This window comes from Cnephaeus nilssonii (genome assembly GCF_951640355.1).
Source record: "Cnephaeus nilssonii genome assembly, chromosome: 11".
Taxonomy (NCBI): domain Eukaryota; kingdom Metazoa; phylum Chordata; class Mammalia; order Chiroptera; family Vespertilionidae; genus Cnephaeus; species Cnephaeus nilssonii.
Window position 1 is genome coordinate 30,458,686 of NC_137082.1, and position 15,253 is coordinate 30,473,938.

At 50.9% G+C, this 15,253-nt stretch overlaps 1 protein-coding gene across 1 annotated transcript; it reads left to right on the forward strand.

Moving 5' to 3' along the window:
- The first annotated feature begins 2 nt into the window (after positions 1-2).
- On the forward strand, positions 3-11,297 carry DDRGK1 (DDRGK domain containing 1). The gene is made up of 9 exons (XM_079783919.1): positions 3-157; positions 1,303-1,494; positions 2,682-2,794; positions 3,040-3,141; positions 6,271-6,393; positions 6,763-6,801; positions 9,876-9,932; positions 10,583-10,631; positions 10,997-11,297. The coding sequence occupies exons 1-9, from the start codon at positions 67-69 to the stop codon at positions 11,161-11,163; spliced, it is 933 nt and encodes a 310-aa protein (XP_079640045.1). The 5' UTR covers positions 3-66; the 3' UTR covers positions 11,164-11,297.
- The last annotated feature ends 3,956 nt before the right edge of the window (positions 11,298-15,253 follow it).

Below are 15,253 nucleotides of genomic sequence, written 5' to 3' on the forward strand. Positions count from 1 at the left end.
GGGCGGGGCCTGGGAGATCCCGGGCCGCCGGGTGGACGCGTTAGCCCCGCACAGGAAGCCGTTGACATGGTGGCCCCCGTGGTGTACCTGGTGGCGGCGGCTCTGCTGGTCGGCCTTATCTTCTTCTTGACTCGCAGACAAGGCGGAGCGGCAGCAGGTAGGAGATGTCGCCGCGCCGGGGCCGGTGGGGCCGCGTTTCCGGCCTCCTGAGCCTTGGTAAGCCGTCGCGCGGCGGCTCCTGCGCATGCGTCTGCACGCCGGCGGGGCGGCCGCAGCGCCCGCCTGGCGTCCGGCTGCTCCTGCGCTAACGTAGACGTACGCGATCCGCTGGGAACCGCAGTGCTGGAACCCGCGGGATGGCAGCGTCCTACACGGTTCTCCCGGCCCCGGGCACTCCAGATCTGCTGACCCAGAGGGGTTGGGCCCTGGCGGACCACACTGCCATCTCTCATTGTGGCGATCCCCCTCTGCGCCCGTAGTTGAGGCCGCAGGAGTTTCCTCCAAAGCTGGCTCCGGAGCGGATGCCAAGAAGTGGGCACCTGAGTGTTTTCTGCCTACCCACCACCTGGAGAGAACACGAGGCAACTGAGAGAACTGCCTGAAGCTCTCTCTTTTTCCTCTCAAAAAGACACCCATGCACCCTCCTCCCTGTTCTGCACTCCGATCCGAAGATCACGTCCAGGGCATAGAACAGATACATCCTTCATTCCTCACCCCACCCCTTGTCCGCATATGGCTTTGTGTATAATGTCTCTCCCCTTCTCTGGCCAACAAGCTACTCGGAGCACCTGCATGCTCCAATGGCAGGGGAGAGAAGCTGAGGTAAGGCAGATAGCCCACAAATCTTCCTGGAAGGAAAGACAGCCCCCAAGTGGGCTCTCTGGTTGAGATGCCAGATAAAACCATGGCGTTTAGGTGGTGTTATGCAAGAAATAAATGCAGTCCTGCAAGGGGCATTCGGGTGAGGTCTGGATGGGTCAAGGTGGGCTTCCTGGAGGAGGTAGAGCTTCAGCTCCATCTTGCTCCATCAGGGTGGTAATCTGATGGGCCAGCTGGAAAGGTGGGACCTTGAGGGGAAAGGTATTAACACAGGCAAGAGGCAAAGGGTGATCTTGCTCAGAGACCAAGGTGTGGGTCTGGGTTGTAACTGTCTCAATGGTCTTAAAAGTTGGGATTTGTGCTCTGGGTATTAGGAGCCTGGAGGAAGTTGAGTTGAGGGAGGATGAGACTTTTGGGATGTTGCTCCCCAGCCATCAGGTGGGTTGGGGTGCCGACAGCATTATGGTTCCTCTCTTCCTACAGCCGGCCAAGAGCCACTGCACAATGGAGAAGAGCCAGTAATAGCAGGCCGAGTGGCCCCGCCCGAGGAGCAGAGGGTTGGGGCTAGACCCCGGCGCCGCAGGGACCTGGGCAGCCGCCTGCAGGCCCAGCGTCAAGCCCAGCGGGTGGCCAGGTTGGAGGTGGATGAGAATGAGGATGAGGCTGTCATCCCAGGTGAGTGGGGCCACAGCCTGTAGGGGAAGGGAACTGGTTCAGGGGCAGAGAGGACTCCAAAAGCTGGGTAGAAGGATAGGGTGTGGAGCCATAGGATGGAGTGTGACCAGACTTGGACTTGGCCTTCAGTCCTAGGGACCAAAAGTTCTGGATCCTGACCCTTATTTCATTGGGCCAACCCCCTCTTCCTTCACCTTGGTTCTCAGTGTCCAAGCAGGAGGGCAGGGATCTTTAGATTGACCACAAGAGTTTCTCAGTCCATTCCTTATATTCCAGCAGCCTTCTTGGTGAGGGCATATTCATTCCCTGAGAGCCTCACCCCAGAGCTAAGGGCTTCTGCAGTTCCTGGAGTAGAGTCGCCCATAACCTGAGAAGAGTTTGAGGACAGATATTCTTTTGTCAGGAGCCTCTATATCCCTGGTGCTGGGAGACCAACAGAGAGCCCTTAGGATTATGTAAAAGAATATCCCTTTCCAGTGCTCCATAGCTGGCTTGAGACTGAGGAGGAAGCATTTGGGGCTTTTGCCCTTGTACCTTTGGAAATTAGCCCCTTGAGTGCAAATAAGAGGCCCTCTGTTGCACCATTCCTCCTGTCTCAGACTTGGAGTCAAACATCCTTGCTACTCAGGAATCAGCGAGTCTTTAACTTTCAGGGCCTTTGGCCCTGGGGTAATCCTGGGGTTTGGGCTATCTTTTTACGTTGGATCTGGTGGATCAAAGGGATAAATAACCCTGGCCAGGGGCTGAGCCCAGAACCCTCAGCAGTTCCTGACTACAGTGAAGATGATTTGAGATGGGAGGGAGAGGGGGAATGGGGATAAATTTCCCCTGGGACATCCTTCCCTGGAGCTTTGGCTCAGAGACAGAAAACAGAACTGCAAGCCCAGACAGTCCTGCCTGTGATTTGCAGGCATTCAGATATTAGAACCTGGTGCCTCCCTCTATGGCTATGCAGCATCTAAAGTTATCTCTTCCCTTGCCCTCTGGTCCCCACACCCTACCACCACCCCTAATACACGTACTAGTACACCCAGAGTTTAAATTTCTGCATTCATGGCAGATGCCTCTGGAGGGCAGAGCTGGGCTAGTGACTTGCAGGTGGGTGAGAGGGACAGGGACAAGGGGTGGGGTGGATCCATCATCAGTCCTCTTTAGCCAGGACCTGAAGTGTCTCTAACCACGCTTAGCCCACGAGGAAGAAGACAGTGAGAAGCCAGTGGAAAGTCACCTGTCAGGGAAAATTGGAGCCAAGAAACTACGGAAACTGGAGGAGAAACAAGCACGAAAAGCCCAGCGAGAGGCAAGCAGGAGGGGCGGGGTGCAGCTCTGGGAAGTGGGAAAGGGCCCTGCCTTCCCTGTTCCCTATGGTGGACCCTTCCTTTGAGGATCTTTGCATGCTGGGCTGGTGTTTGCTGCTTGCCTGGTTTTGTCTCCTGCAGCTTTGGTCTGTGGCCTGGCCCAAGCATTGCCTACCCTGGCCTGTTTGGGAGGTGGGCAACCTCTAGCCAGGGGTGGGGATGTGCCTCTATGAAGACCTCTCTCCAGGCAGAGGAAGCTGAGCGTGAGGAGCGGAAACGCCTTGAGTCCCAGCGTGAGGCAGAGTGGAAGAAGGAGGAGGAACGGCTTCGGCTGGAAGAGAAACAGAAGGTGAGGCCGACCCCAGATCCTGACTCTGACACCTGACTAGGCATCCTTGTTTCCCATGCAGCTCCCCAACTGCTCCAACCCAGAAGATTGGCCATAGACCAGGTGCAGGGGCAGGCCCGGGTTTACTTGGCCCTGGGTTCTAGGTGCAGTCTGTGTAAAGGTACTGCTGAAAAGCAGAGCCTGAGATGGGAATTTTTATGCCTGTGTTGTATCGATCATATCTGGAATACTTGAAGAACATTCAGGTGGTGAGAGTGGCTAGAGCAGGGTAAGCAAGGAGAGGGGTCAAAGAGGTAAGGGTGGGGGTGTCTAGATCCTGAGGGCCTTGAGGCTGTTACAGGTCACTGAGAGAGATGGTGGACCCTGCCTGAGCCAGTTCCTGTTTAGGGCCTGGCATAGAAGAGATGCTCAGGGATGGGGGCCACAGCAATAAAGGTTGTTAATGACCATTGGTTTGCCAGATGCTTTCTTCCTTCTGAGAACCAGGTACCCAAGAAAGAGACTATCACAAAGACGTGCTGTGATATAGGGTAAGAGCCAGGGCTGCCCCCGCTGGGGAGACCCCATAGCTTTGTGCCTTCAGGTTCTGACTGGCTTCATTGTTGAGGATGGCAGAAAAGCCTGGCTGTGGGTGCTGTAGTGAAGGGACCGGAACACAGCAGAGGGAGGCATTAGCAGAGAGGGTTTTTCACCTTTGTAAGTATTGACTCTGGCTAATGCACCTTCAGTGTCCCGGGGCTCTTCCCTCCCTCACTCAGTTTCCCGTTATTGACATCTTACCTATTGTGGCCTATTTCTCACAACTAATACGGATGTATTATTATTAACTAAACCTCGCACATTATTCAGATTTTATCCGTTTTCCTCCAGTGTCTTTTTTCGTTTCCAGGATCCCATCCAAATGCCACGTTACACTTCGTTGTCATGTCTTCTTAGGCTCTTCTGGGTTGTGACAGTTTCTCAGACTTTCTTTGCTTTTTTTAATTTTTTTATTTCTTTATTGATTTCAGAGAGGAAGGGAGAAGAAGAGAGAGATAGAAATATCAATGATGAGAGAGAATCATTGATCGACTGCCTCCTGCACACCCCTCCCCCCACCGGGGATCGAGCCCGCAACCCAGGCATGTGCCCTTGGCCGGAATCAAACCTGGGACCCTTCAGTCCACAGGCTGATGCTCCATCCATTGAGCCAAACCAGCTAGAGCAGACTTTCCTTGCTTTTGATTAACTTGATTGTTTGAAGAGTGCTGGGAAGGTATTTTGTACAATGTTCCTCAATTTGCATTGGCTGATGTTTTTCTCATGGTTAGACTGAGGTTATGGGTTTCTGGCAGGAAGACCACAGGCGAAGTGCCATCTTCAACACAACATATCAGTGGTACATGTTATCAACTTGACGGGTCACTAGTGATGTTAACCTAGATCACCTGGCTGGGGTTTTGTCAAATTTCTCCACTGTAGCCCAGCCGCTGTGTCTCAGTAGATGAGTGTTGATCCATGAACCAAGAGATCACTGGTTCAATTACTGGTCACGATACCCAGTAGGGGGTGTGCAGGAGGCAGCCAATCAATGATGCTTCTCTCTCATCGATGTTTCTATCCCTCTCTCCCTCTCCCTTGCTCTCTCTCTAAAAACCAATAAAAACATTTTTTTAAAAAGAAAGCTCTTAGGAAGAGTTAGAATTTAAGAAACAAAATTTCTCCACTGTAATGTTACTCTTTCCTTCCCATACTTCTTCATAAACAAGTCACTGTGCACAGGCCACCCTTAAGGGGTAGGGATTTATGCCCAGCCTCATTTAGAGAGCATCTACAAAAAGTATTAGGAGTGCTTGCTTTGGCAGCACATATACTACTAGTAAAATTGGAATGATACAGAGATTAGCAAGGATGACACGCAAATTCGTGAAGCATTCCTTTTTTTTTTTTAAGTATTTGGAATTCTTTTGTAAGGGAGATTTATCTTTTCTTCTCTGTCTGTATACTCAACTGTTTATTTTTACCTACATGGACTTATGACCATTTATTTTATACTTTGTCTTGTAATCCAATACTATTTTATCTATTTTATTGCTGCGATTGTTCCAATGTTGGCCATTCTTTCAGTTGGCTGCTGTATACCTTTGACATACTCTCATTGTTTTCTTACTTTTGGCACTGCAAGGTGCTCCAGGCTCATCAGGATATTTCCTGTCCCCGCTTGAGCTTCGAGTTTTGAAAAGATCTTTCTGAGAGCTCTAGGAAATGGATTAGGTTGTGGGGAGGTTGTTGTACTAGGTGATGGTGGTGATGGTGGTGATGGATGGACTGAGATGCTTTCTGGAAGTTAAGTAGAGATGGGACCTCATTTCTGACTGGGGCCACTGGCCAGTGGAGATGGGACCTCATTTCTGACTGACGCACTGAGCCAGGGACTCAGGAGGAGGATCAGACGTGTGGGGAATAGATCACAGGGTCCTTCTAGAACATAATTCAATTTGAGGTGCTTGTGTGACAGCCCAATGAGTGTGTCATGTGGGCAGTCATGTGCTTGGGAGTAGAGATTTGGGCAGGGATACAACTGTGGCAGAAAATGGTTATTGGGCATGGAGAAAGAATGGAAAAGGGAGGAGGCGGAAAGAATGGCCCGAGGAGCAGGAGGAAGTACAGGAGAGGTGGGGTCTGGAAGCCAAGGGAGGAGAGGGAGTGGCCAGCTCTGCCCAGTCCCACTGAGAAGACAGGACTGGGAGGCGATGGTTGTCCTTTGGGTTTGGTGGGATTAAGAGCATGGGCGAGATGGTAGCAGGAGTTGCTTCAGAGGAGCTGGGTACACAGAAGCCAGATAGAGTGGTCCGGAGTGTGAATGGATGGTGAGGATATGAAGCCTTAGGCGTTTGTTTGAACATGACAGGAACAGAGGGAGAGGGTGATGGGAGAATATTGTGGGAGGGGTCATGGAACTATGACAAGAGGGGCCTCTGTCTTCTGTTCAACATGGGGCCAAAGGGATCGGGATCTTGAAGGAGCTCTGTCCCTAAGAAAGGGCTGAGCAGTATGACTGATGCCCTGTGGGGGCAGCAAGGACCAGAACAGGGATGGGGTGAGCACCTGTGCCCAAATACCTGACTCTTGCCCACTCTGTGTCCACAGGAGGAGGAGGAGAGGAAAGCCCGGGAGGAGCAGGCCCAGCGGGAGCATGAGGAGTACCTGAAACTGAAGGAGGCCTTCGTGGTGGAGGAGGAGGGCGTGGGCGAGACCATGACTGAGGAACAGGTGGGCCTGCCACTCCTTCGAAACCCTCCCTCCCCCCACCAAGGCAGGCCTCTGGCAGACCCAAGGCTGGCCATCGCATCCCAGACACCCTGCTGCTCTTCACCTGCCTCCCCAGTTAGGCAGTGAGAGATGGGTGGGCATGATGACCAGCAAGCTCTAGCAGCGAGAGGCCTTGTGCTCAGGAGAGGTGGTGCTTCCAAAACCCTCCCTGTGGGAGGCTGTGCTGCTGGCGGAGGTGGGTGGCACATGCAGGTGGTTGGGCGGGCACACAAGCAAGCACACAGGCAGGTGGCACTCAGGTGGGCAGGTGGGTAAGCCTCTGCAGCCTCTGCAAGGGCGACACTCACTCTGGCTTCTCTCCCCCTTTAGTCCCACAGCTTCCTGACAGAGTTCATCAACTACATTAAGGTAAGAAGCCAAAGAGCAGAGCATGGTGTCAGCTTCCTGCTGTGTGTGTGTGTGTGTGTGTGTGTGTGTGTGTGTGTGTGTGTGTGTGAGAGATGTGTGTTCTCAAGGCCTAGACGGAACCGATCCAAGTGGGGGCTGTAGGAGTTTCAAGCTCATGCAAGTGTGGGCAGTAGGACCGAGAGGGGCTGAGCTGCCAGGGTCATGGCCAGGAGTGTCTCTTCTCTGACCCCGAAGGTGGAGAAGGACCTGGGTCTGTGTGGGAGGCATGAGCCTTTGATCGCTTCCTCACACTCAGGGTTTGACAGTTTCCCTGCTCTTCAGACCTCGTGCTCAGTGAGTCACTGTATTTTCAAGTTTATTTATGTGTGTTTTCTGTCAGTTTGTCACCCAGAGTCTCCACTGACTTGAAACAAGCATCCCTGCCATGTGCTCCTGACCTGGAACTTGGGTCTTGGGGGTGGGGCAAAAATGATGCTGCTTCCTTTGGAATCTAGGGCAGGGTGGCAGGCATGTCCCCTTCTATGCACAGGCCCCCCAGGTGCTGCTCTGGGTCGCATAAGCATAGGCACTGTCCTGCTCTGCTTTGCTGCTAAGCAACTTCTCTCCCACGAAGGATGTGAGAGGTTTTCAAGAGCAGCTCAGAGAAGCAGAGGCGGCTGAGGGATAGAGTACAGAGGGAGCGGGGGTGGGGGTGGGACTTGGGGGTGCCAAGGAACAGGGCTTGCATAATCCTCCCCCACCTCCTGAAAGAGAGCAGGGTTTAGATGCCTCCCAGCAGGTGGGGGCTGGGGTTTCCCTAGAGGAAGAAAGCTCCCTCGGCTGTGCCCATTCCCCTCCCATGGGCCCATTCTCCACCCTGGCACACGTGAGTGAGGGCTGCAGCCTGGGCAGGACATCTCACACTTCCCTGCTGCCGTTTGGAGCTTTCTGTCCCCATCTACCCGGTGGGCAGCACCGTGGCCCTGTGTCCTTCCTCCCGGAAGCCCTCCGTCCGCTTTAGCTCGCCCTGTCCTCTGCAGAGACCTGAGACAAGGCCCCCGCAGTTCCAGCCCTCACTTTCCATGGCTCCGGAGGAACCACCTTCTGGTGGATCTCCACACTCTTCTGGACCTTAGAGGTCTTTCCAGCCTGTGCTGATTGTCCCAGAGATTCTGTCCGCAGGGAGAAGGAGGCCTTTCAGAATCCAGCCCTCCCATCCCACCCTCCTGGCTCCAAGGGGGTGAGCCCTGTTCTCTTAGTGTGTCAGAACTGGTGGCACATTATTGTGCCAGCATAGTTATGTGAGGCGTAGGTCTGACTCGTTTTTGTCAATCGGTCCACTCTCCTTTCTGATCAGGGCTAGGTTTTTTGTTGGTTTATTTTTCCAAGCTGATTTTTGGCCCCAGCACCTCAGGGGCCACCTGGGGTGACTTTGTGTTCCCACTCTGAGCTGCCTCTGAGAACCCAGCACCCACCCCCTGCTTTGTAGGTAGAGGCCAGCTGGCCAGGTCACCTTGTGCTTGCCCGTTCCCTGTCCAGCTGCCGCTCGCTTGCCTTCCTGCTTGCACATTCAGTTTGGCATTTAGAACAGTCACATGCCATCTCAGCCCGGGAGGTGTCACTGTGTCACTCCTCCCCCAGCTCGTTTGCTATGAAAGAATCACGGAAACATACAAGGCTGCCTTCTCTAGCATCATATGCTGTCTGTCTGTGGGGGAGGCAGGGGCAGATGCATGGGTAGGACCCAGCAGTGGACTCTCAGCTGCACACCCCTACCCCACCCAGAACTAAAGGCTCTGCTGAGGGTTTGAGGGAAGCATGTGGAACATGGCTGTGGTGTGGAAAGTACTGAGAACGTTAGCAAGAGTTATTTTAAGGGTGGGCCCAGTGCCTTGGACGGTGTGAAGAGGATGGTGAGAAGAAGTGTGGGGGTCTCCGGGCATAGCGGGGGTAAGCAAAGGCAAGGTGGAATGAGCCATACTGCCTCTACTGAGACCCCTGCTTGTGCCTTTTTTTGAAAAAAAATTTTTTTTTCTTATTTTTATTGGTTTCAGAGAGGAAGGGTGAGGGAGAGATAGAAACATTAATGATGAGAGAGAATCATTGATTGGCTGCCTCTTGCACACCTCGTACTGGGGATCGAGCCTACAACCCAGGCATGTGCCCTTGACCAGAATCGAACCCAGGACCCTTCAGTCCACAGGCTGATGCCCTATCCACTGAGCCAAACCAGCCAGGGCTTGTTGCGCCCTTTTATCTGCTCTCTCCTTGTCCAGATTCTGTGTGTGTGTGTGTGTGTGTGTGTGTGTGTGTGTGTGTGTGTGTGTCTCTCTCCAGATTCTTGCCTGTCTCCCCTGTCCGTCTGTGAGTTCAATGTTTTGGTCACCATTGTATTTCCCACACCTTCTCAGTGTGTTGTCCTGGCAGGTCCTCAGCAAATAGTCCTGGAGATAGTTTTTAAAATAGCTTTTTGTTGGGTGTGGCCGGTGTGGCTCAGTTGGTTGAACATCGTCCCGTGCACTGATCCATTGCAGCCAGGGCACATACCTGGGTTGCAGGCTCGATTCACAGTAGGGGGCTTGCAAAAGGCAGCAAATCGATGTTTCTATCTCTCTCTCCCTCTCCCTTTCTCTAAAATCAATAAAAACATATTTTTAAAAAATTAAAATCGTTTTTGGTGACTGTCACCCCATCCCTTCATCTTATGGTGCTTCCCCTTCCAACCTGTCTGTGATGTTAAAAAAGATGCAGCTGGCTACCAGAGAAGGTGGCAGCTGTGCTTGACTCCCCACGTGTGTGTGTCTCAGATTGGTGCCCAGCCCAGGATGGAGCCTGTGGGCCAGGTGGTAGTTTAGGCAGATACCTCTCCACAAGCAGGGGAAAGGGAGAGTTTATGAGTGTGTGTGTCTCGGTGTATGCATGGTTGGGAGAGTGTGTGAGTGAGTGTGTGAGGTGATTAAGGCTTTTCCACAGGAATCTACTAGTATACAGTTACCCAGGCACCCAAAGCAGATCAGATCAGAATGCAAACCTCAGTGTGTATTGAGGGGGATTTGCCCACTTAGCCTCCCTCCTTTTATTCTTTCTCTTTGTAGCAGTCCAAGGTTGTGCTCTTGGAAGACCTGGCTTCCCAGGTGGGCCTGCGGACTCAGGTAAGCCCTGGAGGATGGCCTGCTGTGTGGAGTGTGGCTGTCAGAGGGGGGCTGCCCTAAAGATGGAGAGTCTTGTTGCCCCCTCTACTCTGCCCCAACCAGGAGGGAGTAGAGAGGAGGACTCTCTTGGCACCCCAAGAATCCTGCAGGGGTTTTGGTGTGTGTGTTTTGTTTTGTGGTGTTGTTGTTTTTTGCATTTTCAAATATATTTTTATCTTATGAATGAGGAGTCACATTCTCTTTAAATATCCAAGGGGCATTTTTCCAAGCTAGAACCCTGCCTTTCTGCTAGATGGAAGAACAGGCAGAGGAGAAAAGAATAAAGTCCTATCACTCCAGCAACCCCTGTAACTGAAGCAGCCCAAGTCTAGTTACCTTGACAACTCTTGAAAACAGGCTGTACCAGCCTTCATGGCCAAATGTCACCACTGCTCCTCTCCTGGTTGGAAAAGTGCCTCTCTTGGGGTCTTGTAGGGCCCCAGCCTCTTCTTCCCTGATACCCTCCAGAAGAGAAGCAGAGTCACATTGGATGGTGGAGCAGCCATGAGAGTGGGGAGGAGGAGATTTGGCTGTGGTGGCAGGGAGGTTGCAGGTGCCTTTTCTGGGGATGTCAGCACCCGTCTCTACTCTGAGAATTGTTCTCCTCACAGGACACCATAAACCGCATTCAGGACCTGCTGGCTGAGGGGACTCTGACAGGTGAGAGGATGAGAATCAATCACTACAGGTCTTGGCTTTGGGGAGTGTCTAACCACAGAGGGCTCCAGATACTTGTTGTAGAGGCAGAATCATAGCCGAGGGTGGGGGGAACGGTGTGCAATGATGGACACTGAACAGGGGACACTGTTAGAAGGAGGACGTGCCACCCAGGGATGGCTCAGGGTCCCAGGACAGGCAAGGAAGCCTGATTTGACACCTAGCCAGGATTAGATGCAGCCAGGAAAGGCTGAGCAGGCAGGCAGGCCTGGAGGGCTTGGAGCCAGTTGTGAAGAGGTGGGAGGGCATCTCAGGCCAGATGAGAAGGGCCCAGAAGGCTCAGCCCCACAACCTGTGTGTCCCCACAGGTGTGATTGACGACCGGGGCAAGTTCATCTACATAACCCCCGAGGAACTGGCTGCTGTGGCTAACTTCATCCGACAGCGGGGCCGGGTGTCCATCACTGAGCTTGCTCAGGCCAGCAACTCCCTCATTGCCTGGGGCCAGGAGCCCCCTGCCCAGGCCCCAGCCTGACCTAGGCCTTCCCTCTTGGACTCAGAGCTGGCACGGCCTACCTGACCATACATCTTTATCCCTCTCCACCATCCTGGGGCAGTGATGGAGTGTGGCTAGGCAGTTCTAGATTAAAGGCATGTGAGCACTGCTGAGCTTGGTGTGGCTTCATGTGGCGGAAGGCCTGGCCTGGGATCCCAAATGAGCAGGTGAAATCTAAGCCTCAGAAAGTACCTGAGGATTGAGGGTGGGAGAGAGGGTGGAGTGTCCTATGGAAGCAAATGGAAGTTCTCTTTTTATCAAGCATCCATTCATTCAAAAAACACACAAAAAACTGAAAATTTATTGTGTTCCTTCGTATCCTGCAAGCCAAGCTCCCAAGGTCTGGAGGAGATCTTTCTGTTCTTCCTTCATCCTTCCAAGAGCAAAAGTGAAAAACCTCTTGGACCATGTCTCCCCTAACAGGAGGGAGGTTTCACCATCCTCCTATATAATAAAAGCCTAATATGCACATCTACCGAATGGCGGAACAACCGGTCGCTATGATGCGCACTGACCACCAGGGGGCAGACGCTCAACACAGGAGCTGCTCCCTAGTAGTCAGTGAGCTCCCACAGCGGGAGTGCCGCTCAGCCAGACTCATGGCTGGGAAGCGCAGTGGTGGTGGCGAGAGCCTCTCCCACCTCCGCAGCAGCACTAAGGATGTCCGACTGACAGCTGGGAGTGGGCCTAAGCCATCAGTCCGACGTCCCCCGAGGGCTCCCAGACTGCGAGAGGGCGCAGGCAGGGCTGAGGGACGCCGCCCCCCCCCGCCCCCCCCAGTTTTTTATATGGATTCAGGAGCCCTAAGAAAGGCTGAGCCTGGCTGGTGTGGCTCAGTGGTGGAACATGAACCAGGAGGTCATGATTCGATTTCTGGTCAGGGCACATGCCCAGATTGCCAGCTTGGTCCCCAGTGGGGGCATGCAGGAGGCAGCTGATCAATGATTCTCTCCCATCATTGATGTTTCTTTCTCTCCCCCTCTCCCTTTCTCTCTCTGAAATCAATAAAAACATTTAAAAAAAATAAAAAAGGAAGGAAACCTGAGAGCCCTTAGGAAGAGAAGTAATAAGCTGTGCCAAGGAAAGAGTCCTAGGGAACATTAGCCTTTAAGAGGGAGGTCAGGGAGGGTGAGAGGCAGGGCCAGTTGCTTGTGGGGCAGGTGGAGGGAAGAGGAGGACCTGCTTGAGCAGGATAGAATTGTGCCATGGAGGGGCATTGCCTCATACAGCACATCACATGAATTCAGCTCCACATATTTGACAAGTCTAAATGGTGTGGTGATTCCGCCCACTAGTGGATATGAGGACCATATGCTCGGGAGTGGGTGTAAGATGGGAGATGTGTGTCTCCTGTAGGGTCAGTCACTCTAGTTCCTGTGGACTATTCATAGCATGAGTATCCTGCTGTGCTGAGGGTGAGGCATGTGTTTAAATGTGTATTCCTTATGCAAGGTGGCCCCTGAACATAAACCACCTACTTCCTCTGATGCCTGGTGGTGGAGGAGGCAGCTTTGTGTTCCAGTCTAGGAGGAAGTTATATGTGGATGGTGATGGGGAGACAGAACATCAGGTTCCAGGGTGGAGTGTTCCTGAGGGCTTGTCAGGGGTGATTTAGACTCATTTGTTATCATAAGCATTAGCTGTAGATCCTAAATTCCAAGTAAAGTGTGACTTTGCTACTTCTGTTAGCAAATGGCACTTGGAGTCACCCGGAGCTAGGCGTCACATGCATTGTTTGGAAGGCCATCTGGGAGCCCACAGTCTAGTTGGATGGGGGAAGGAACAGATGATGCCCCAGCCAACTGAGCTACCTGGCCAGCGTGGCCCCTCTTTTATAGTGAGATTATTTTCCTTACATCAGGGAATCTTGACTGTTGATTCCAACCAATCAGATAAGTTTTGATTTTTTTTTAATTTCCAAGTTATAAAATGCTTGTTATGCTTGTTCTGGGTACCTAGTCTTCATAGCCCAGCCCAACAGGTATCTTTGATGCCACTTGCTCCCTGTAGAGTCTAGTTCAGTTCAGTTTGGTTCTATCACAACTTCTCTTTTTGATGCACCTTCAAGGCCTATTATTGACAAGCCTGTGATTGGAGAGCCATTTAATACAACTTGTCTTTTCAAAAAATGGTTATTTACAAGATTGGCCATGAGTTGAAAAATTATTAAAGCTGAGTAATGATCTATTTCTTTCTTTAACCCAATATTTATAGACAGAGATTTTGCAGTTTCATTCATCATTCAGCAAATAAATGTTGAGTGTCTTATTTTATGCTTGCATTAGTTTTCTATTGTTGCTGTAACAAATTCCCACAGACTAAATGGTATAAAACAACACAAATTTATTATCTTATAGTTTTGTAGGTTAGAAGTCCAACATGGGTCTTACTGGTCTAAAATCAAGGTGGGGCTCTGTTCCTTTTAGGAGTTATTTCCTTTTTAAAAAAATATTTTTATTGATTTCAGAGAAGTAGGGAGAGGGAGAGAGAGAAACATCAGTGATGAGAGAGAATCATTGATTGGCTGCCTCCTGCACGCCCCCTACTGGGGATCAAGCCCGAAACCCAGGCATGTGCCTTTGACCAGAATGGAAACCGGGACCCTTCAGTCCACAGGCCGATGCTCTATCCACTGAGCCAAACCGGCTAGGCGGGAGCTATTTTTCTTCTTCAAGAGGCTACCACATTCTTTGGCTAATGGCCCCCTTCCTTCATCTGTAAAGCCAGCTATGTTGCATCTCTCTAACAAATCTTCCATAACCAGATCTCCTCCCTCTCTTCTGCCTCTCTCCTCCACTTTTAAGGACTGTGATTACATAGGCTCTCCTAGATAATCCAGGATAATCTCCCTGTTTTAAGGTTATCTGATTAGAAGCTTTATTCTATCTACAACCTCAATTCTTTGCCATGTAACCTAACATAGCCACAGGTTCTGGGGATTAGGACTTGGATATCTTTGGGGCCTTTATTCTGCTTACCAGATGGGGATATGAAGTTTTTAAAAAGAATCCTGCCTACGTGATGCTGCAAGGTAGTGAGGAAGACAGATGATTAGATTAATAATCATAATTTTCTTTTCTATCATTTGTCAGATTTTGGCATTAAGATTATTCTACCTTGGCTACTGGTTTGGCTCAGTAGATAGAGCATCGGCCCTCGGACTAAAGTGCCACAGGTTCAGTTAGGTAAAGGGCAGACTTAATCCAGGCCCAGTTGGGGTGAATGCAGGAGACAACCAGTTGATGTGTCTCTCTCACATCGATGTTTATCTATCTGTGTCTGTCCCCCTCCCGTCCACTTTCTCTAAAAATCAATGGAAAAAATACCCTCAGGTGAGGACTAACACAACAAAAAAATTATTCTACCTTTATAAAGTTCATCTGGGAGCTTTTCATCTTTGGAATGATCTCTTTATAGATTGGGTAGAACTCAGCCATAGAACAATCTAGGGCTAGTGTCATTTAAAAAGGTAGATCTTCAATTCCTTCTTTAGTTATTGGTCTTATTAAAAAATTGTAATTAAAATAATTTTTAAGTAGCTTTTTTCCATTTGGGAGCTTTAGTGCAACAAAACAAGAAAATATTGAAAAAGAAAAGCTCCTTTATTTTTATAGATAAAAGGATTGCATCCTAGAAACCTCCAGATTTATACTTGGCTTGTTTCCTCCACTCCAAGTCTGCAACTTGAATGTCACCTTATCCAGAATCGGGTTTCCCCAGTAATCTCAACTTCTTTATACTTAGTACCTTCTAATCATTATGTTTTACTTATTCTCTCCTCCCATTAAAACACGAATTCCATTGGGGCAGGGATTTTGAGCAAATATTTACCTGCTTATTCTTTTTAAAAAACTTCTTTACTTTTTAAAAAAAGTAATACATGCTCAGTGGATGGAGCGTCAGCCTGCGGACTGAAGGGTCCCAGGTTCGATTCTAGTCAAGGGCACATGCCCGCGTTTCGGGCTTGATCCCCAGTAGGGGGAGTCCAGGAGGCAGCCAATCGGTGATTCTCTCTCATCATTGATGTTTCTACTTTCTCTCCCTCTCACTTCCTCTCTGAAATCAATAA